Source organism: Mauremys reevesii, linkage group 4, assembly GCF_016161935.1.
Source record: "Mauremys reevesii isolate NIE-2019 linkage group 4, ASM1616193v1, whole genome shotgun sequence".
Lineage (NCBI taxonomy): Eukaryota > Metazoa > Chordata > Testudines > Geoemydidae > Mauremys > Mauremys reevesii.
In genome coordinates, this window is record NC_052626.1 from 128,382,588 (window position 1) to 128,405,864 (window position 23,277).

Genomic DNA, 23,277 nt, shown 5'->3' on the forward strand with positions numbered 1-23,277 from the left:
GCTACTGGGCAGTCACAAGGGCTATCATTTAGGTCGAATTCAAGTGGGTACAGAAATCCCTCTCCAATACTCCTGTCTCTGTTATACCGTTCTACCTACCTATCATTCTTTCCTGGTTACCACCTGCCAATTTACCGCTCTGCTCCTGCCTCACCTCACTTCCAAATAAACCAAATTCCTTCAAAGATATTAAACACTTAATGGAAATTAATACGCCTTAAGGCAGGTTTTGGGGCCAACTAGCTGCTTAGAAGGCGCTTAAACCATCAGCCCCTCTCAATCCCGTTGTCCTTGTCATACAAACTTAGCCTAGACCCTAATCCTCCCCTGCCACCCTCACTCCCTCCTCCACTCCAGCAGAAGTGGGCGAAGGATATAAAAACCCCCAGGGGATCCTGGCGCTGCCAGCCCTGGGATGTAGATGAGGGACACCACACCAGCTCTGCATTCTCTTAAGGATTTCTGTTGGGGGTGGGGAGATTTTTTTTTATTGAGGTTGACAATAAAATTAAATTGGTTTTGAAAAGAGATAGAAACAATTAAATAATAAAGAGCAGCTGCTAAAATAACAGAAGGATGAACGGGACAGAAGGTGTCAATTTCTATGTGCCGCTCTCCAATAAAACAGGGCTGGTGCGGAGCCCCTTTGAGTACCCACAGTATTACCTAGCCGAACCCTGGAAGTACCGAATCGTGTGCTGCTATATCTTCTTTCTCATCTTCACCGGGCTCCCCATCAATCTCCTCACCCTCCTAGTCACTTTTAAGCACAAGAAGCTGCGGCAGCCACTCAACTACATCCTGGTCAACCTGGCGGTGGCGGATCTCTTCATGGCTTGCTTTGGCTTCACCGTCACCTTCTACACGGCCTGGAACGGCTACTTTATCTTCGGGCCCATAGGCTGTGCCGTGGAGGGCTTCTTTGCCACGCTGGGAGGTAAGAGCTCAGCGGGGGGAGCTGGGGGCGGGCAGGGCAGGGGGAATGATGCATGCGCTTGCCTGGCTGGAGGAAGGAAGGTCTAGTTTGCCCTGGGTTTATTTCCAGTTGGAAGCATGCTGTCCAGGCAGATGGATTGCATGCAATCTGTTTCTCCCCACTGAAACATGCTTGGCTGCACTAGTAGGCTAGACAGTGCATGTTTCAGCACGGGTTAGACATGCAAGTAATTACCCAGGGTTCCGGGTACAGCCCCGTGCGGCCACGGCTTCACTGCTTTGGTTCCTAAGCTAGCTATGACAGCCCTAACTGCAAATTGCAGTGCAGACATGTCTTATGCGGCATCAGTACATGATGCCACTCCCAGAAGGGTGATGTTGCACTGTAATGCAAAGGTACCACATCAGTATGGCACAGTAACTTGAGAACCAGCGCAGTGACAAGCTACGAGCCGGGCCCAAAGTAGATTGGGGACTTTTAAAAATGGTCCTGGAAGCCCGTGACGACTGCAACCACGTCAGGAGTTTCAGAAAGGCGGCAATGAAAAGAAATCAGCCCAAGCTGCGAAGTTCAGCTAAGGATCTGGGACCCAAAGTTCAGGGGTGTTTGAATTGGGAAGGGCTGGGTTTGAGCCCATCGCTGGGGTCCACACAAAGTCAAGCACATCTTGAGATTAATCTGGAAACTGCCATGGTCTTAGCAAGATCCTCCCCCACTGTTTAGAATGAGCCCTGCTGAAAATTGTGCGGAAGCCCCTCCCAGCAGGTCACTCATTGGCGGCCTGATTGAAAATGACTCTTCCTTCCACAGTCTGACCTGGAGCTATCTGGTTTAGGTGGCTCACTGGTGCATTTGAGCATCTGCAGTGCTGCTGGGAGCACTCACTCATGTACAGAACTGAGCACCTGAATGCAGATTCCCAGGTTTGAATACCGCCCCCTAATATGAAGGCGTTTACTTCCTGGGCTATGCCAGTCATGTCAAACCCGGCCAGACCTTAGTACCACATCGGAGACCGAGTCAGCGGTCTGCGTCAAATGGGTGGGTAGGTGGGTCTTTATCCCCTGGCAGGCAGCATCATAGCCAACATTAATTGGGCCCCCTTGTCGGTAGCCTCAGCAGAAGGGTCAAGGACTAAAAAGGTCCAAGAGACTCAAATTCCCTTAGGGTGGTTCTTTTAGAATGGGGAACAGCACGGGGGAAACTTACCCCACGTTGTTCCCGTTCCGTGGAGAAACGGAAGACATCGATAACCAGGGGAATACAAAAAATGTTTGGTGCAACAGTCAGACTCCAGGAGCATGTAAAATTGTCCCAGGTTCCCAGCGGAAGATGCTCTCACTGTTACATAAACCCAATGGTCCAAAGCAATGCGTCTTACAGCAGCGATGCTGCAGTTTGGAGCAAGGGCAGGTTTTTTTATACAAGAGAAGGGGCAGGTCGGTATTTGGGAGGAGAAGGAAGAGCCAATCAGTATCAGCAGAGGATAGAATGAGCCCATCCGTATTTGGGAAGGGAAAATGAGTCTCCTCTGGGCTAGAGAAGAGGAGTTTGGTGCTTATGAAAGAGGAGAAAAGGTCTAAATCTGGGAGCAGAGTGAAGGTTAATTGTGTATCCGGGAGCGGAAGGAATACGTGGTTGTTCTCAAGAAGAGGAAGAATGACATGGTCAGTCTCAAGGAGTGGAACCAGGGTTCAGTCTATATTTTTGAGCAGAGCTGCGCAAGTAGTGCAGAAATTTTCCAATGACTATCCAGCGGCATTTTCAAACCCAGCTGATCTGACCACATTCGTGGCTCTTTGATCTTTCACTCCTGCAGGCAGGGTTGCGATTGAATCTCAGTGGCACAACTGCTTGCAAAAAAAATCCATTTCCAAGCAGCATGAATTAATTTTACATCTCTGCGCTCATCCGACCAGCAAAGAGAGATGATACCTGGTGACTTATCCGGCCAACCGAACACAGCTCAGAGAGCAAATTCTTGAAGGGAACAGTTTGCAATCAATGCTAGGAGTTTAAAAAAAATGGTTAAAAATTCACGGGGTAATTTTCACTCCTGAATACATTTGAGGCAATGGGGATATTCCTGCCACCAGGAAAAGAGGCTCAGCGAATCCGGTCTATGCCAGGGATTGGAAATGGGGCCGGGTCTATATTAGGGAGCAGAAGAAGGGCCACTTTAGTGTCATCACTAATTCCTTCTGTGAAAACCCCATCTCTGTGCCTGACAACAGCTTCTAACCTTTCACACTCTTTCAGGCCCTCCGTCTTATCCAGGCTTTCCATTTCTACCCAACAAAGAACAAGGAGGGTCCCAACTGGGGGGGAAAGGAAGAAGAAAGTTTATACTAAAGGGAAGCAGCAAGAGTTACCGTTCTTCATGAAAGCTGAGCAGAGGGTGTAGCTATCAGCGGATGAGCACATGCTGGGGGCATTAACAGGCTTATAGCACAGGCTAAAGGCTCATAATCCCCTAAGGTTTGATTATCCTTTGATAAATAAACACACCAGGACCTGCCCGGGTTCATTCTCCTGCAGTGGGAACACATACCAAATACCCATTTAGACTCTTAGAGCCATCAGGACAGGTTCAGACATGGTGCAAGCAAGGTTTCATGCCTTGAGCCGTGCTTCCTTACACCAGGTCAAGATTTGGCCCATTGACTTTAGGGGATGACAAATGACCATGGCCCTAAACAAGACATTTAGAGACTCATATTGGCCCTTGGGCGCTTTATATGGTCGTTTTGGGGGCAGACTCGGGCTCTGTAAAGGCAGACTCTGCTCAAGCCATGGTGAGATGGGGAGGCTGCAGGGTACTGAGTCCAACTCAGCCCCGTGACCCAACTCCTGGCCCTGTACTGTACCCACCAGACCATGCTTCCCCTCTGTTCAGATAAGAGCAGGTTTAGACAAGTTCTTGTCCCCCAAGTCCTTTAACAGCTCACTCATGTTAGATTGCCCTGTCTGTCTCTTTCTCCCCCAGGTCAGGTTGCCCTGTGGTCGCTGGTCGTCCTGGCCATAGAGCGTTATATCGTGGTGTGTAAACCCATGGGCAACTTCCGCTTCTCTGCCACCCACGCCTTGATGGGCATCAGCTTTACCTGGGCAATGGCCTTTTCCTGCGCTGCTCCACCCCTGTTTGGCTGGTCCAGGTGAGTAATATGAAACACAGACAGTATTTACACCATCCAGACAAAGACCTCTGTCTAAATACTCGAATCCCAAATACCCAGGCGTCCCCCTATGCATTAGCTTTGAAGCACAGAAGCAATTATAATGAGGAGTCCTTGGGGCACCTTGGAGACTAACAAATTTATTTGGGCATAAGCTTTCATGGGCTAGAGCCCACTTGATCAAATGCATGAAGTGAAAAATACAGGAGCAGGTATAAATACATGAAAGGATGGGAGTTGCTTTACCAAGTGTGAGGTCAGTCTACCAAGATAAATCAATTAACAGCAGGATACCAAGAGAGGAAAAGCAGTTATGGATCTGAACCTGATCTGTGTACCTTGGGTTTATACTGGGGTAATGCCATTGACTTAAATGGACTTACTCCTGATTTACGCCAGCACTACTGAGAGCAGAATCAGACTATGAGCTTCGGGATCCTTCCTGAAAATGTAACCTCCAGCATCTGGGCATTACAAGCTTTCTTACACAGCTTTGCCAAAGCACCTCTGTTCTACCTTACTGCCCCCTCTGCTATTCCTGTCTAGACTCCCCACACACAGCGCTGCTAACGCACCACCTCAGTCCTGACCTTCAGCATCTCCTGATAGTCAGTCCCGGGTTTCACCCCAGCTCTGCCAATGCATTTCATTCTGGCCCAACATCACCGCCTGCTATTCCAGTTCTGAGTCCCACACAGAGTTCTGCTGGGACACCACAATCCCAACCTGCAACCCCTTCCCCTGCTGTTCCTGTCCTGAAAGCTCTGTGCATCAGCCAACCACAGGAAGTGAGAACTAACCATGGCAAGGGCAAATACAGACCTACACACTCTTTGCTGGCTACCACAGAGGGGAAGGGACAAAGGAGCCCAGGCCACCAAACAAAGAGAGAAGAGACTCTCTGTACTTGCTTGTGAGCTCGGAGGAAGCATGGTCTGCTCATAATGCAATTGTCTAATGCCATAGGCCTCCAGCTGTGCTCTGTCGAACAGCTGTGTTCTCCTCTGGGGAGCCAGCCGTGCACATGCTTGTCCCCATTCCAGCAGTCATTGCAGACTAACCTAGCTAGAGCAGAATTCGGAGTGAAGAAGAGTTTGGGCCCAATCCTGCAACGGCAGCTCCCAGTGCTAATCCTTACATATGACAGTAAATCTCAGTTAAACCAATGAATTAAGATTAAGATTACACGTGGCATGGACCCTATCGTTTCAAGTTGAGCCCGAATACCATGTTGGCCAGGAGCTGGACGGTCAGGACTGAAGCACAGTATGGGAAGCCTCTGCTGTATAGGCTTTGTGGATAAACACAGGACTTGAGCATTAAGGAGGGCTGTCAATCTGGTGCCTTTCACATGAATTCACTTGTCATTTCCTCTCCAGCACAGATAAAGCCACTGCCCTCGCCACAGCCCTCCTGCTGCACAAATCTGGGACCTGGTCCTGAAAAAGACTTACATTTACTCCTGGCAGCAAACCCATTGAAGTCAATTTACTTACGTGACTCTGCAGGGATCAGGACATTAGCTATTCAAGTGACAAAGCTGCTTTTGAGTTATAGAAACCCAAGATCTGATAAACTAAGAAATATCAGAGGGGTTTTTAGTTTGGGACATGCCCTCCTGAAAATCTCTCTCCTTATGGAGAAGCACTAAAGAACTGACTAGGGATGAAACCAATAGAATTCTACAGGATGCTCTGAAAAGCCTATGGAAAGAGTATTATTCTACAGGCAAAAATTTAAACAGGTACTAACAATATAGGTCCATCAATGGCTATTAGCCAAGATGGTCAGGGACGCAACCCCTCAGCAGCAGGGAATCCAGGACACCTCAGAGTTCATATCTGCATTGAGCCATAGTAGGTTCCCCGTCATCTCTGCTCCTCAGGAGAAAGAGCAGGTGGCACCTGGCAGCCAAATGCTCAGCCTTGTAGGGACAGGAATAAACAGCCTGCTCCCCATGGGAGGCAGCGTCTGTCACACCAAACTGATGTCTACATGTCCAAGTGCAATGTGTCAGTGCAGAACAAATGGCAAACATGCCGCCTTCTCCTGAATCAATCACTGTCCCTGCATGATCCTCTCCCGGGCTGCCTGGCACTGGGGCACGGCGCTTCGCCGCGCTCCCATCACCCAGGGAAGGAGTGCAGCAGGCTCAGCAGAGCCCCATGGGGAAGCATGCACCTCTGCCTCACACCGATAGGCCAGCAGGGGTGCCTTGGCAGAGCTGGGTGTGGGGAGCTCAGGATTGGCATAGCAGAGGGTGGGGGCTGCAGGTCAGGACTGAAGGGCATGGGCTGAGAAATTTGGAAGGAGCACACACAATGCCTGGCCACAGCGCCATTGGCTTTGGCTGGTGCTGTCATTCTCAGAGGCTCAGGGAGCTGCTAATGCAGCCCTGCGGCTGCTCACTGCCTGCCGAGAGCCCCATCGTGGCGAGGTTTGCCTCTGTGGCTGTTCTGCCTCTACTTCCCCTTCATCCAAGCCCCTCTAAGAACTCAATCGGGCTCCAGGGAACCTTTGAATTCACTCTTCCCCGGTTCTCCTCAGGCTGGCAACGGAGTTTGTCCAAAACCAGAACTCAAAAGTCCAGACGCACACAAAGTTCCCCATCTTCCCTTCTTCAGCGCCCACTCACAGGCTTTACCTGGCTTGGGCTCTGTAGTGCCAGGCGTGCTCTCTGCATGGCTTCTTCCATCAGCTCCAGCACCACACAACCTCCTGTGTTGTGGGCTTCCCCGGGTTACTGCCAGGCTTCCTCCTGCCGTCTCAGCTACTCTCTCAAACACACCCTGCCTGCAGGTGCCTGCTGCCTTTTATACTGGAATCACCTGGTTGCTCTCCTGTGGGGCTCATCTTGTAATCAAGGGCTGGCTTAGCCGCAGGCTCTCCAGCCCATGGGCAAGACATCTTGCTGCAGACACAGAGACTCTAGGTCACCTCCCCAGTTTCAACCCAGCCCCATCCGCAGGCCGCACACGGGTCGGGGGGGCGGTGAAATGCGCGACCTAATCCTTCTGCTTTGCTTGCTCTCTCACTCGGCAGATACATTCCTGAGGGCATGCAGTGCTCTTGTGGCCCAGATTACTACACCCTCAACCCTGACTACCACAACGAATCCTACGTCGTCTACATGTTCATGGTCCACTTCATCATCCCGGTGGTGGTCATCTTCTTCTCCTACGGGCGGCTCATATGCAAAGTCCGAGAGGTAGACTATGCGTCTAGCTGCTCAGGGTTTGACGAAGAGGGGCAACGAGCATGAGGGGATAGAGGGTGTTGGTCCTCAGCTGGAGCACAGGCTCTTTGGAGCACCAGCAGCACCATCTGATGGGCAATACAAGCCTGCAGGTGTATGGCCAGGTCAGACTAGACAATCACAGTGGTCCCTTCTTGCCTTGGAATCTATGAATCGCCCCCGGTGTTCTCTCTATTCACAACCCCATTTCCTCTGGAGACAGGCCCAGGCTTAGCAAAGAGGCAAGAGATGTAAAACTTCACACCCATCATTTATCAGCGGACGGTGAGGGGGCTCAGGGCCTCACAGGGGGTTCGAAAGCAGGGATGATTCTCTGCAAGCACAAAGCAGGGCCAGGTGTGTGCCTGTTTCAGCCTCTCCTTTCTCCAGGTAAGAGAGTTTATCAGCTGGACTTTATGACCGGGCGTGTGCTGCCTTGGGTGTGAGCCGTTCCATGTGTAAATCTAGTCTGTGCTCCAGATCTAGTCCAGGTTCTGAGCAGAGGTTAGATTCCCTTCTGGGCATAATGCAATACGAACTGAAACGTCTTCGGCCCAGGGGTCAGCTTTCCCAGCAAAGGGGTTCAGACCTGCTCCCTGTTCCCCGACTCCAGCCACGTCAGATATCCAGTTCTCTCTAGCTTGCCTGGAGGGAGACAGCTCAGCACTGCAATGCGCTGCTTGGCTCACTGCCCTCTCCTCCTCCCACAGGCAGCCGCCCAGCAGCAGGAGTCGGCCAGCACCCAGAAGGCAGAGAGGGAGGTGACCCGCATGGTGATCCTCATGGTTCTAGGCTTTCTCATGGCCTGGACGCCCTATGCCTTGGTGGCGTTCTGGATCTTCACCAACAAGGGGGCGGACTTCTCCGCTACTCTCATGTCAGTGCCTGCCTTCTTCTCCAAGAGCTCCTCTCTCTACAACCCCGTCATCTATGTCCTCATGAACAAACAGGTGAGTCTCCCAGGGCCAGAGCCTCCCTGCCAAAGCTGCCCCTGTCCTAAGCCTCCCCCAGGACTCTCAGGGCACACCCTGAACCTGGCCTATAGCACCCCCTGCTCTCGCAGTTCTGCGTTCCCAGCCAATGCACCTCAGTCTTGACCTGCAGCTTCCCCCCTGCTATTCCATCCCTGGTCTCCCTCTACTCAGCTTTCCAAATGCACCTTGATCCTGACCTGCAGCACCTCTGCTACTCCACTCCTTGGGACACCACCCTGCTCTGCCAACGCACCTCAATCCCAACCTACAGCCCCTCTATTACCCCAGTCCTGTGTTGGTGCTGCCAATGCACCTTGATTCTGACCTACAGTCTTCTTGCTACTCCAGTCGTGAGCTTCACCACAGCTGTGCAGATGCAGCTTCCTCCTGCCTAATAGCACCCCCCCAACTATTCCAGTCCCAGAACAAATTCCAGTTGAATCTGGTACCTGTCGCTTTCTGCCTTAATTTGTTTAGTGCTGCCTGTGCAGTTGGAACAGCTGCCACGTTTCACCACAGGGGTGGTAGCATCTCTGTAGTGGGCGAGGTGTTATATGTAACCCAGCAAAGTGCTCTTTGTCTGGTGATCAGAGGGATGGCTCCACTGGCCATCGTGGATGTATGTGCTGTTCAAAGGTGCCACTGCTCTCTCTCTCCCTTCAGTTCCGGAACTGCATGATCACCACAATCTGCTGCGGCAAGAACCCCTTTGGGGATGATGACGTTTCCTCGACCGTATCCCAGAGCAAGACTGAGGTATCTTCTGTCTCCTCCAGTCAAGTGTCACCAGCATAGATCATGGACAGTTTGAACTTGGGGACCTGCCACGCTCTGGGATCAAGAAGTAGAAACTGACGCACCCATGTATCCTCTGGTCCACAAACTTGTCTCATGCAATTACTCCCTTGTACTCCACCATCACATATCACATCTGTTCAGGCGTGCACAGGAGAGCCCTCCCCTGTGAAAATAGTGGTGTCAATACTGAATGTGGCCCCTCCCTGCAAATAGCTGTGCACATACGGAACCCACTTATGCAAAGTCTCACTTGTGCATATGCAAACCACTTGTGCAAGCAGCCACCTGTGCAAATATCAACTAATGAATTTTGAGCCTTCTCACGCAAACCCTTGCATGTCCTGCTGCACACACTCATGCAAAGCCAGTACCAACTTGTGCAGACCTTTGCGCTGACTTGTTCATGACCTCCTGCCCCCTTGTGCACATAGATTTAAGGAAATAAAGCGAGATTTAGGTTGGCAGGGGATGAAGAGTTTTGGTGAGAGAGTGGCCCCAGAAGCTAACCCCTTGAGCTGTGCTGCCCATGGGTCACACTCTGTGATGCAGCTTGTGTCACATGGAGTGAAATAGCCCTAGTGGTAACATACAATAACGGAGGGGAAGTTGTCCAGCACCCTGGTGCTTGATGGGTGTTTTTAGAACTATAACACACCGGCAGCATCATTTCTTAGCTCTGCTTCAGTCCTCAATGGCTGCTGCTGTGGCTCCATTTCTAAAACAACACCCCTTTGGGTTGTGCATCACTATACCCATTGCAGAGATGGCAAGATGGAGAGGTGAAGTGATGTGACCAAGGCCACAGAAGGGGTCAGTGGCAGAGCTGGGATTAGACGTCAGGAGTTCCTGGCTCCCATTCTCATTCTCAGTCCACTAGAGCGGACCATGATAATTCAGGATCAATGCCAGTGGGAGCAGCTGTGGGTACTGCGCTCTCCTACAGTCATGCCAGCTGTGTCCTAGCATGTATAACTTGCTAGCAGAGAGAGCATAGCTCTTAATGGTCAGAGAACTGCAGGAGTTTTCAGTGTATTTACCATCAGGCACCACTGCAAATGATTCCGTGCAAGAGGGAAAGTCCAGCTCAGCAGTAATGCGGATCCTGGAAGACAACCCAGTAGGAAGAACGTGGGGAGCGCAAACTCTGGTGTAGCTTTAAACCCCCTGCCTAAAGCGCTTGTGCACTACGTGTATGTAGAGACACGAGTATGTGTGAGCACATACCAACATTGTGTGTGTATACAAAAGTCTACAAATACATGCATGCACAAGTAAAAGCACTTGCATGTATGCGGGTCCGAAAGCGTGTGTGTGAGTGGATGCAGGATGGGAAGACATCCATCCCTTGCATTCTCCCCAGAGCTCATGGTTACTGGCATTATGCTCTCTCCTTGGTCGGAAGCTGCAATGGAACACAACAGCAGTTCACTAGCAGGTTTCTGTGGTCCGTAATGCCCTCTCTGTTCCTTACTATCTTCCCCATCCTCTCACTCACAGAGGTGCTGAGAGGGAAGCTACCTTGTTTCTTTGCCTGGCTGCACCCCAAGCTGTTGCACGAGGACTGCAGAGGTTGCATGCAGGGCAGCACGCCTCCCTCTGCACCATTTCTGAGCAGAACAGAGCAAAGCAGAGCTGATGCAATACATTGGGATTAAGCCAGACCCAGACTCAAGTAGTTTTTCCCAGTGCCTCAAGCTAAAGTACTGGGAAACCCTTGCTCAGCTGTAGATTTAATCCATGTTATGCACTCCACAAGCTTGAAGACATGGAGGGACAAATCCCAGTCCCATTCAGATCAGTGGGGATTTTGCTGTTCACTGGCATCAGGGTTTAGTTTAGAGATCAGCATTTTCAGTTGTGTTACAATGAGTCAGTGAACAGCATTTGGTGGCTACTGCCTTTAACCTCACACCCGGTTTAGCTACCTTTCATGGCTACTTAAAGGCATCCCATTCTAACAAGCCATTCTGACCACCAAATCCCATTAGAAGCTGTAACGACTTGCACATCGCCCAGCTGGATCCATTCCAGGCGGGCACAGAAATCCAGCCCAGGTTCTCCTATTTACTCCAAATAAATTAAGCAGCTCAAATGGAGATCTTTACCAGCAAAGACATATCCTAGGCTTCCATTCAGGGCCACCCAGAGGGGGGGGGGCAAGTGGGGCAATTTGCCCCAGGCCCTGGGCCCCACAGGGGCCCCATGAGAGTTTTTCGGGGCCCTTGGAGCGGGGTCCTTCACTCGCTCCGGGGGCCCCGGAAAACTCTCACGGGGCCCAGGCCCCCGGAGCTTCTTCTGCTCTGGGTCTTCAGTGGCAATTCAGCGGTGGGGGGGGGGGGGTCCTTCCACGCCGGGATCCGCTGCCAAAGTGCCGGGTCTTCAGCGGCAATTCGGCGGCGGGGGATCCTTCTGCTCCGGGACCCACCACCGAAGTGCCCTGAAGACCTGCTGTGGGGGGTCCTTCCGCCCCGAGATCCACCGCCAAAGTGCCGGGTCTTTGGCAGCAATTCGGCGGCGGGAGCACCCCCGCTGCTGAAGACCTCAGGCCCTCTGAATCCTCTGGGCAGCCCTGCTTCCATTGCATTAACACCAGGACAGTCCTGGGGAAAGCCCAGGCTGGATTCCTCCCACCCCTCACCTGGAATGCACTCCCCGTTTGTGTGGCATTTACTCTAGCTCACGGGAGTGTTTCGGAGGCATCGTTCCATAACGCTGTAGAACATGGAGCGTCAAAATCCATGGCTGGAGCAGTCTCTGCGACCCCTTGCCAGCACAAGCGAAAGTCAGAGCTGTGCATCCTTGGCAGATGCACGGCCTGTGAAAATCGATATACATAGCCTTTATAAATCAATATAACAAATGGAGCTGTGAGGGGGGCTTTGCTGCTCCCAGCTCTCCTGGAGACGACACTGGAGATATATTTTTTTGTCTTGGCACCTGTAAATATTTGCTCATGTACATGGAAATTGTTACATTTCTCAACCCTATCGTCCCCCTCCAAGGAAAGGAGAACTCTTTCACTTGCGCGGCCCGGCTCTAGAGGGCGCGATGGCTCCTGCAGTGCTTTCCTGTATATATTTTATACATAAACCAACGTATCGGCGTGAGGACTTTGTAAAGTTGAGCAGTAGGGATTAAAAACAAACCCAAAATAAACACCAGCAGCACAAAGAAGGGAGGTGTATCTGTCTGATTCCTTGGCCGGGGGCTTCTGCGTCATGGAAAGGGAAATCAGGGGTCAAATTTATTCCCCTCTTCCCCTCTATGGTGGGAGGTAGCCAGACCTTCCTGAGGATTCAGTGACTGCCCTTCCCCAAGCTTTACTTCATATACTCACTGTGGACGCGTGCACACACAAGGCACCTCTGGGAAGTGCTGCTCCTGAGCGCCTCCCACTGGACAATGCTTGCAGCAGCATCGATGGGTTCCAGAGGGAGCCATGCTTGGACCTCAGCCAAAGGGGCCAGCTGGCAAGCCGTTTGGGATCTCCTAATGGGTCTAGTGTGACAGCTGCCATCTTGGTCAACACAGCGGGGATCTCCAGGGCTAAAAGCGTGCACTACAGAGCCAGACTAGCATATTGAGAGCTGTAGCATCCTCTGTGTATCAAGCACAGAGGGTGACATGTAGCATACACTGACCAGGGGGTTACATATGCTCATGTCACCCTCGACAGGCCAGCCGGCACAGAAGATAAAAGACCAATTATTGCTACCAGCTGGGCAATATTTCCAATAAGCAGCAGAGGCCTGAGTGATTTGGAGTGGGGAAACTGAAGGGATTCTAGCTCCCGTTCCTTCCAGGTGTATAACTGGCTGTTGTGTCTGTGATATTTAACATGTGGACCATGCCTGTCTTACAAAACACTCGGATCCCCAAAGCATAAGAGGCCAAACCTCTGTTTTCAGTTACATCAGTGGTTGAATTGGGCCCTGGAGACCTTGTTGTTCTCCATTTGTTATAATTATCCTAATACAAGGGTTTCAATGAACAGCTGGCTATTACCAAAAGAGACTCGGCACACAGCACAGGAACCCAGGAACTGCCACATCAGATCAGACCATGGGTTCATGTGGTCCATTACTCTGTTCAGTGGAGACTAGTACCAGCAACTCCAGGGGATGGTGCTTTACTGGCACAGAATAGCAGTCCCTTCCCATCTGCCCTTTATTTGCAGCCATATTTCAGCGGCAGCTGAAATGACCCCCACATACTCCCAGTGAACTACTAAAAGCGTTGCCATAAGTGCATGCACTTATGAAACTTTGATGCCTTTCATTTTCTGCATCCTACACCTTTAAATTTCTAAGAGTTTTCTCTGCAGGCTGAGCTCAGCAGCTGCCATTTTTGTTCAGAGTTGCTGCAGCATGTTATGAAACAAGACACACTGTGCTCTCTCCTGGAGACTTTACAACATTTGTTTCTTTTTTCTTGTTTCCCCTACCACAGGCTACAGGCTGGTTGGGAAATTTTTGTCACAACAGTTTTCTGTTGAAAAATATCATTTTGTCAAAGCCAATTTTTTTCACAAAACTACAGATTGCAATACTTGGTTTAAAATTTGTTTGGGAAAGGGTTTTCAAAATGTCAAAACATCTTGTTTTGATTGTTTCTGAACAAAAAGATTCAACTGTTTGTTTGAAAACAATTTTTCATTTCTAAATTTATTTTATATTTAAAAAATGAAAACGTTTAAAATGGCACAAAACATTTTGATCGTCCTGAAACTAATTTTTTCTCGGCATTTCATTTTGCAAAAACTTTTGAAATTCTGGCTTTTCGCCCCAATATGGGATTTATTTTTTCCCCCAAATCTGATTTCTTTTGGTGGGTCAGAAAATCTGTTTTTCAGCCAGCTCTACCTCTTCCTCTTAAGCTCTAGCGCACATTTTGCTCATTGTGTATGGAAACAAAACAGAATCTTTCCCACACTATTATTATTTTTATTTGTACTGTCCTAGCACCTAGGAACCCTAATCATGGACCAGAACCTCCCTGTGCCAAGTGCTGGAGAAACATGGGAAAAAAAGACAGTCCCTTGCCCCAAAGAGCTTGACAGGAGAAGCACTATGGAAATGCACAGGGTTATTCTTAGTCATTTACAAGGCTCCTCGCCATGCATGAAGAGGCTAAGTGTTAAATAAATTTTCACATAGCCAGACCCCAGCATTCCCACCCTGTAGGCTGTGTCTTTGTCCTGGAGTTCTGAGTGCACTGGGAAAAAGGCTTGTGTTCCAGCCCCCGAGGCCCTTGTCAAGGTTATATGGCGAGCCTGTGTTGCTGCAGTATCTCCTTCCACAACCATAAAGAACTAAAGCCACACCCCGCGGGGGGAGGGCGGGGTTCTGAGTCAGTGGCTCAGCTCCCTCAGCAGGGGGAGATGGGAACTGCTGAGGAACTGAAAGCGGCGTCTGGGTGGAATGTGACGACCCCATCACAGCTCAACATCTTGCATCCCTCATGGTCAGACAAGTCACTTCGGGTGCAAACATGCTTCACTTAATCCTGGTGAGGTTGTAGACCAGGGGTCAGCAACCTTTCAGAAGTGGTGTGCCGAGTCTTCATTTATTCACTCTAATTTAAGGTTTCGCATGCCAGTAATACATTTTAACGTTTTTAGAAGGTCTCTTTCTATAAGTCTAAAATATATAACTAAACTAATGTTGTATGTAAACTAAATAAGGTTTTAAAATGTTCAAAAAGCTTCATTTAAAATTAAATTAAAATGCAGAGCCCCCCCGGACTAGTGGCCACGACCCGGGCAGTGAGAGTGCCGCTGAAAATCAGCTCGTGTGCTGCCTTCGGCACGCATGCCATAGGTTGCCTACCCCTGTTGTAGACCAAGGTTCCCAATCCTATAAGGCGCTGAGCACCCTCAGCTCCCAGCAAAGCCAGCAAGAGTTTAAGGAGCTTTCTTCCTCGCAGGAGGCACACAGCACATCACAGGATCAGGCTCCCAGCAGCTGGGGAGCCTCCCTCAGCTTCAGCACCATTGATCAACTGGGTTGTGTGCCTCAGCCACTAATACTAAAGGGATTCTCTCGTTGCAAAGCACCATGCAGGGCAACCGCACTAGCATTATCCCCGACTGCCTCAGAGAAGCTGGATTCACTTCTCACATATGCAACTGCAAATCAGGAGTGACACCACTGAAGTCAATGAAGTTGCACTGCATTAAAGTGAGAGGAAAATCCAGCCAAGAGAGGATCCATCGAATAATGCTAGACTTCCCATCCTGGATGTCCTGCAGGTGCTACACATGTTATTCCTAAGTGCAAAATGTTAGCACGCCAATGAGGGTGTTTTATTATGAGACAAAGGCTCCTGCACACCCCACATAGGATATTCCAACTGAGTCAGGCTAGACAGAGACTCAAGCAGAGAGGCAGGATAGTCTAGTGGGCAGACCACAGGACTGGGCATCAGAAGACTGGGCTCTTATCCCTGGTGCTACCACTGACCTGCTGTGTGACCGTAGGCATGTCCCTTCCCCTGCCCTGAGCTTCAGTTTCCCCTCCCACCCAGAGTCTATTTAGCTTTCAAGCCTGTCAGAGCAGGGATGGTTTCTCACTGTGTGTTGTACAGCACCTTGCACAATGGGGCCTTGATCCTGATCGGTGCCTTTAGGCACTGTCATTATACAAATAATAGTAATAAAGGTAGGTCAGCAATGAGCCTAGATCAGCGACACAGACCTCCGCTGAGGTCAGTGGAGCAACGTTGATTTACATCAGTGGCCCTATAGAATAGGTGTCAGATTCTCCTCTGTTACACCAGTGTAAATCTGGAGTAACTGCATTGGGATTACTCTGGATTTATCCCTGAGGTAAGAGACAGTCGAATCCATCTCTCTCTTCCCACCCCTCTTGGAGTTCTTAAGAGATTTCCCCACATTATCCACGGTCAGGAACAAACACACACATACCCACAACCACTTGCCTTCGGTAAACGAGGGTTCCGATTGGCACTTACAACCTAAACTAATATCATCCATTATTGCTCAGCCTTTAATATTTAAACATGCCTGACGTAGCCTTAAATAAAGCAATTCTGCTTCAGCAGAGGCTTTTTTACAGAGTCAAAGTTCCCCTCCTTTGGGGCCCTTAGCGTCAGAGTCATTAACGAATTGGCAGCGTCAGGGAAAAATTGTTCCTGTGTCAGTGATTTTGTTATCAAGCTGGCTAGTGACTGATCCCAGTCTCAGTCCCCTTCTGCTGCTCTCTTTCCCAACTACCTCCTTCTCTCTTGGCCTGAAGCAACTAGAAATACCACATGTCAAAGATTCTCCACCTTGGGGAGGGAGACACAATAGAAGCCACCGTAGAAGAGGAAGAGGGGACTCCGCTGTAGCCCCCCCCTTCAATCAGAACAATTAACTCACGAGTTATGCAAAAAACGGAGACACGATCGATGATGAACTCACGGAGCCTCCAGCCCCCAACGCATTAAGGATGCTTCTCCCAGCCCTGGCTTCCATGGGGTGGTGTCCTCAACCCGGTGGGTGTGCTGCAGCCCGGCCTTCCAGCTGCGATCCTTCGGCGTAGGCATGGTGGCAACTGAGGACAACCAAGGGGATGGATTTTAAGCACCAGGCTGTCAACTTTATTCAACTTAACACAGGGGAGTGGTGCGACCCACCCTGCCCCCCGTACTCTCACCTACGAGGCGTTTTAAGTGGTTTCAGTTCCAGGGTCTCCAGCCATATGACCCATAACCCAGCCTCCTCAGCCTACCCTAGAACTCAGCTCATTCTTCTGAGCCCCCACTCTCGCTGCAGCCCAGGGGGCAGAGGGTGTGACTGTATCTCCCATAAGGCTTTATGGAAATATGCTTAGAATGTCTTTTATGCTACATATGCCATGTAACATATCTCAAAGGTTATGATCTACTGAATGTATTCATCCTATTTGTATGCATGTATCATTTTTGTATTCGAAGTTATGAATGTTATGAATGTTGGCTGTGTACTGGCTTGATTTCTAAATAACCTTAGTAGAGCATTTGCTCAGTTCCTGGAGAAAGGAATGTTGAAACTAAGTACCTAATCAAGAAACACTTAAAGGACAATGGATCTTGGAATGCGCCAATCCACATAAGAAGTCTACTTAACTTGAGGACCTTCAAGGTAGCATGTAAACAATGGATGCTACTTGTAAAAACTGTGAGTCATGCATGGACATGTGACTTGCCCAGGTGACTCCTAAACTCCATCTTGGAGCTGGACTTTGTATAAGGGTGAGGAGGGGGTCTCCACCCACAAGAGAAAGTCTATTTAAACCCCTGGGAGACCCCTCCATTTTGTCTTCAGCTGACTAAAGAGAGAGCATCTCCACCCCCCAGGATACTTGGAAGAAACTGGAACAAAGCGGTGTGAGTGATTGCTGGACCCAGGCTAAAAGGAGATTAGTCTGTAAACGGGAGCATTCTGGAAATGGTGAGGGTCTTATCTGTATTCAGTCTGATTAGACAGAGATTTGCGCATTTTATTTTATTTTGCTTGGTGACTTACTTTGTTCTCTCTGTTACTACTTGGAACCACTTAAATCCTACTTTCTATATTTAATAAAAACACTTTTTACTTATTAATTAACTCAGAGTATGTATTAATACCTGGGGGAGCAAAGAACTGTGCATCTCTATCAGTGTTATAAAGGGCCAACAATTTATGAGTTTACCCTGCATAAGCTTTACACAAGGTAAAATGGATTTATTTGGGTTTAGACGCCATTGGGAGTTGGGCATCTGAGTGTTAAAGACAAGCACACTTCTGTTAGCTGCTTTCAGGTAAACCTGCAGCTTTGGGGCAAGTAATTCAGACCCTGGGGCTTTGTTGGAGCAGACGGGAGTGTCTGGCTCAGCAAGACAGGGTGCCAGAGTCCTGAGCTGGCAGGGAAGGCAGGGGTAGAGAGGTAGTCTTGGCACATCGGGTGACAGCTCCCAAGAGGGGTTCTGTGATCCAACCCATAACAGAGGGTACTAAAAGGGGGAACCTCAGCCCATGCAGGCCACAAGGTATTCCCCAATCCCGTGAGCTCCAGGTTCATCAGTGAGCGCTCAGGTCTTCTACTTCAGGGAACCGTTCCTTTTAACCACACTGGAAACTGGCCTCAGGGGGGTGCAAGCAACTCGCTGGCTCACGCCCCGCCCTCCTACCATGCCCAGGATCAGAACCCCGCCCGGTCCATCCCCTCACACTGAACAGCACACAAAGCAGCACCACATGGCCCAAAACTAGGGTTTAAATTAATGAAAGAGGAGAGCAGGGGACCAATCATCTCCCTTCCTCCCTAAGCTAGCCAATGAGAGCCAATGATCCTGAAGGACAGGAACAACCCAGTGTCCGCTCAGCATGTGGGCTCCTCTCCTGTCCAGCCAGGGTTGTCCCAACTGCCACCAGCCCCACCAAGTTCCCCACTCCTCTCCCACCCACTCGGCTTTCCCACGCACACCACGCCAGGCTAGGAATCTCTCGGCTGCAGGCTACACGAGCCAGCAGGATTAAGGAGTTCAGGGAGGGGAGTTGAGAAGTTTGGCGAGGGGAAAGCAGAGATTAATGGAATTTCTTTGGGAAATGCAGCCTCTGTCTCCCCCTTCGCCATCCTGACTTGCAGATCATCTGAGGAGCACTGTGTCCCCCAGCCAGGAGACCTCCAGTGAGTAAATGCAACTTCATTTGCTCCAGCCAAACTGCAGTGCAGCTCCTGATAGGGGCGGCTCTCTGATTTTTGCTGCCCCAAGCACAGCAGGCAGGCGGCTTTCGCAATGCGCCTGTAGGAGGTCCGCTGGCACCGCGCCATAGGCGTCCCCACCACCGAATTGCTGCCGAAGCTGCGGGACTGGCGGACCTCCCGCAGGCGCATCGCTGAAAACCACCTGCCTGCTGCCCTCACAGCCACCGGCAGGCCGCCCCTCGCTGCTTGCCGTCCCAGGCACACGCTTGCTGCGCTGGTGCCTGGAGCGGCCCTGGCTCCTGATAACCCCAACGACGAGGGGCCAGACACTGCTCTCGCTAACACCAGTGTAAATCCAAAGCAGCCTCTTTGCTTACTCAACGTCTCCACCAGCATGGCTGCCATCAGGATCCAGCCCAACACCCGGCAGGACAGGGCATCACCCAGCCTCACCCATCACGCCACCCTCCTCCGCCCCACAAGGCACAGCATGGAGAGAGGAGCAGCTCAATCCCACAGGTGAAATATAAGGAGGAGGAGGAGTATCCCCTTAATGCAAGGTTCTTGTGACATCACCGGCTCCACCCAACATGAGAGCAGGGCTCGGATCACGCCCCCTAAACCCTGAGGTGCACTCGCTCGGTTACACTCCATCCTATAGAACCAGCCCCCACTCTCCCCCTCTCTGATTAAGCATGTGACAGCACTGGGGCCTATTTCTACTCAGGCCTTGGTGTCTCTCCTGAGGCAGGGCCATATGACTACCTAAGAGCTATAGATTCAGTCTCCAGGGCTGCGGATCCAGCACCAAAGACCAAAGTCACATGCCATAAACTTTCCTCCTCTGCTCCCCTGGTTAATAAGCCGAGCAAACACGGCTCCTGCCTCTGGGACGTTCATCCCAGTGGCCCCAAACACCTTACGGAGACTGAGCAAGCTGCTCGGGTTTTCGTTTACTGGCTGCGAGGTGGTGCTAATTAATAGGTTGTGCTCTGTGTACAGCTAAACACAATAACATTGCTGCCTTGAGTAAGCTTCGAGTACGCTGCCATGCAGACCTATGGCAGCAAACACCTGTAGACCCAACCGACTCGAGACGGGAAAGCAATTAGGGACTGTGAAGTCCACAGGGTGTGTGGGAAAGTTATTCCAAGGGGAGGGGCTGTGTTTTGATCCATTCCCCTTTGGCCCTGGACATTTAGGGGTAGCCCTAATGGGAGTGAAGCTAGAGAAGCTGCAAGCCACGTTCCCCTTCCTTCCCCCAGGCACTCATCACACTACAAAATATACACCCCCTTCCCCTCTCTACTTACATGCAGTTGTGGTAGAGGTTCAAGCCACTCCAGGCTCCCAGCTGTGGGTCTTCTGCTCCCAAGGGCATAGGAAGGAGGCAGGGGGAGCCCACCTCTGCATCAGAGTCTGTTATGCGTCACGGCATGCAAACTGAGAAATCATATCCCACATGGAATGTTCTTGCTGGCGGGCTGCAACGTAACACTGCTTTATTAGAATTCAGAGCACACAAGAACCCCAACCCAGAGAGAAACAAAACAGGCTGCTCTCTAAAACAGAGAAGCACAGCTCACCCTATCTGGCTTTAAGAGGGCTCTTTTCAGAGCCCCTCCAATCATTGCACATCCCTTCCCTCCCTCTCCCTGCTCTTTCAGCAAGAGCTTGCAATTCCATCCCACACAGTCCTCAATGCACCACAGAGTCCTTTGTTTCCCCACTTCACACCACCTCTCTGCAGTGCACTATATTAAGGAGTGATTTCTGCTTAAGAAGCTTCTTCCAAGCCCCACCAAAGCTGTTCCTGAATGACTCACACAGATAACTGCATGAACAAAAGACACTCTTTCTTTCCAAGGCATGAACCAACTGCCCCCAGCCTACATGGTTCACCAGTAACCCAGTGCATGCAGTTGATCTCCTCACTTTTGATTCCAAAGACTCAAGCTTCTAGCTGGTGAGCCAAAGGAGAGGGTCTGCTAGGGCTGTGGACAAGAGCAGGCCCTAATTAGGCACCTAAATATCTTTGTGAACCCCACCATCAATCCCCACAACCAGGGCCAGATTTTGCAGAACAACTCAGCTCCCCATTAGGTGCTGGAATAAGGGACAGCTCCCAGCAGCTCCCATTGTGACACCAATGAGCAGATTTTCAACAGAGCCCAGCACCCAATACGCACAGGTTTGGGCTTCGATGGTGCCTCTTTTGAACATCTACCCTCCAGTGGCAGATAAATGAAATGGGAAGTTGCACTGCGTAAGCCAGGAGAGGACAACACAGAGCGCTCATGCAGATCTAATTTTTCCCCAAAAGTTTTGAGACTTCTGTATCCAGAGTTTTAACTTGAAGTAAGCTCTGTGGGCCAGGGACCATCTTTTTGCTAGGTGTCCTAACACAGCGCCTAGCACAACGGGATCATGGTCGATGACGGGGGTTCCTAGGTGCTACTGCAACATGAATAATAAGTAATTTTAATTAATTACTCATTTCTGTTCTGCCTCCTTCCTTTCTCCCTCCCGCTTTCTCCCCCATCTTCCCTTTAAAGGAACCCTCCTTCTGCCTACAAAGGAATAAAAACTCCTTGTTTGCTGTTCTCTGAAGCCAGGGAGAAATAAAAGAATGGAACTGACAGGTCCTTTTAGGACTTGTGACTGAAAATGCACTGTTCAAAGGAGGCCTTGCTTATCTCACCCTATAGACTTTGGAGTGTAACATATGATTGGAATTCACTCCCCCATAACTGCAAACATCTCTCTCTGTTCCTCGATGGGAGAATAGGTCCTATTTTGAAGGCATGTTCTGTGCTGGCAGAATTCACAGCTGGCCACCTGGGCAGGATAATAATAGGGTCTGATCTTGAACAGTGTAAACAGGAGCTTTTAGGTAACAGGGAAAAGAGCAACAGGCTCAGGGTGTTCTGCATTAGCGGGTGCAGCTAGAGTTGGTTGGGAATTTTTTGACACACTGTTTTTTTGCTTTTTGTTTACAAAAAATAAACAAATGTCAGTTCACCGAAACCAAAACTGTTTGTGAAACACGTCCAGTTTCCACAAATCACGGGAGCGAGGGAGGATTAGGGCCTGATCCACTGCACACTGACACCACTGGGAAGACTTTCTCTGGCTTCAGTGGGCTGTGGATCGGTCCCTAAGGGCCAAGCTACACTAGAAAGCTTACTGCTTAAAGTGGCAAACAGTGGATACAGCGACACTGGTATAAAAATGCTTATCCTGGTATATCCGATTCCATTTTGGGAAGTGAAATAAACTGTATGCGTATAGGGCACCTGAATACCAATATAAAGATGTCCACGCTAGGGCTTTTACTGGTATATCAGTAAAAAAATTACATCCCTAACCAACATGGTTATAATACTGGGATAACATTTCTAGTGTAGACCAGGCCTTCATGAATGAGCCCACAGCAAAAGCAGGAACCCAGGTCATTTTTCAAGGTGTGAGGGCAGCAAATCATTTGAAGAGGTTACCTAGACAGAATTGTCTTAATGGGAGGGAGGGGATATAGATTTCCAAGGCCCCCACCCTGTGTCCATCACCTACCCACAGCCTCGGACCAGCTGCATAGGTTTGTGCTGGCTAATGCTAAGTTCCTTGCATGTTGCCTCCATAAGCTTCAAGGAACGAATGGAGGTCAGTGGTATGATCTCCATGTTACAGATGGGGAAACTGAGGCACTGACCAGGGAAGTGACTTGGTCAGAGTCACACAGCAGATCTGTGGCAGAGCCAGGAACAGAACCCCGATTTCCTGACTTCCAGGGCCCTACCCCCTAGATCAGGGGTGGGTGAACTTTTTGGCCTGAGGGCCACATCTGGGTATGGAAATTGTATGGCGGGCCATGAATGCTCACAAAATTGGTGTTGGGTTGCAGGGGGGTGGGTGAGGGCTCTGGCTGGGGATGGGGATAAAGGGTTGGGGGTGCAGGAGGGTGCTCCGGGCTGGGACTGAGGAGTTCGGAGAGCAGGAGGGGGATCAGGACTGGGGCAGCGGGTAGGAGTGCAGGAGGAAGTCAGGGGTGCAGGCTCCAGGTGGCGCGCTTACCTCAAGCAGCTCCCAGAAGCAGCTGCATGTCCCCCCCCCCCACCAGCTTCTAAGCGGAGGCGCAGCCAGGCGGCTCTGCACACTGCCCTGTCCGCAGGCGTCGCCCCTGCAGCTCCCATGGCCCACAGTTCCCGGCCAATGGGAACTGCGAGGGCAGTGTGCAGAGCCCCCTTGGCTGCCCCTACGCGCAGGAGCCAAAGAGGAGGACATGCCACTGCTTCTGGGAGCCATGCAGAGCTGGGCAAGCCCCAGACCCCACTCCTCGGCAGGAGCTCGGGGGCTGGATTAAAACGTCTGGGGGGCCGGATGCGGCCCCCGGGCCGTAGTTTGCCCACCCTGCCCTAGATGATACCACTTCTTTCAAAGCCCTCCATTTCCAATAGCAATGAGTCCTGGGCAGGAATCGCACTCTCTC

At 50.5% G+C, this 23,277-nt stretch overlaps 1 protein-coding gene across 1 annotated transcript; it reads left to right on the forward strand.

Annotated features, from left to right (window-relative positions):
* The first annotated feature begins 421 nt into the window (after positions 1-421).
* Positions 422-9,915, forward strand: LOC120405020 (blue-sensitive opsin). Its single transcript, XM_039538204.1, has 5 exons — positions 422-937; positions 3,924-4,092; positions 7,156-7,321; positions 8,059-8,298; positions 8,986-9,915. Exons 1-5 carry the CDS (start codon positions 577-579, stop codon positions 9,115-9,117), a joined length of 1,068 nt encoding a protein of 355 aa, XP_039394138.1. The 5' UTR covers positions 422-576; the 3' UTR covers positions 9,118-9,915.
* The last annotated feature ends 13,362 nt before the right edge of the window (positions 9,916-23,277 follow it).

Bases quoted from the DNA above. Each gene is read 5' to 3' on its own strand.
- LOC120405020 (XM_039538204.1), top strand. From the start codon at position 577: ATGAACGGGACAGAAGGTGTCAATTTCTATGTGCCGCTCTCCAATAAA. The intron at 938-3,923 runs GTAAGAGCTCAG...TTTCTCCCCCAG, and splicing joins CTTCTTTGCCACGCTGGGAG to GTCAGGTTGCCCTGTGGTCG. The intron at 7,322-8,058 runs GTAGACTATGCG...CTCCTCCCACAG, and splicing joins TCATATGCAAAGTCCGAGAG to GCAGCCGCCCAGCAGCAGGA.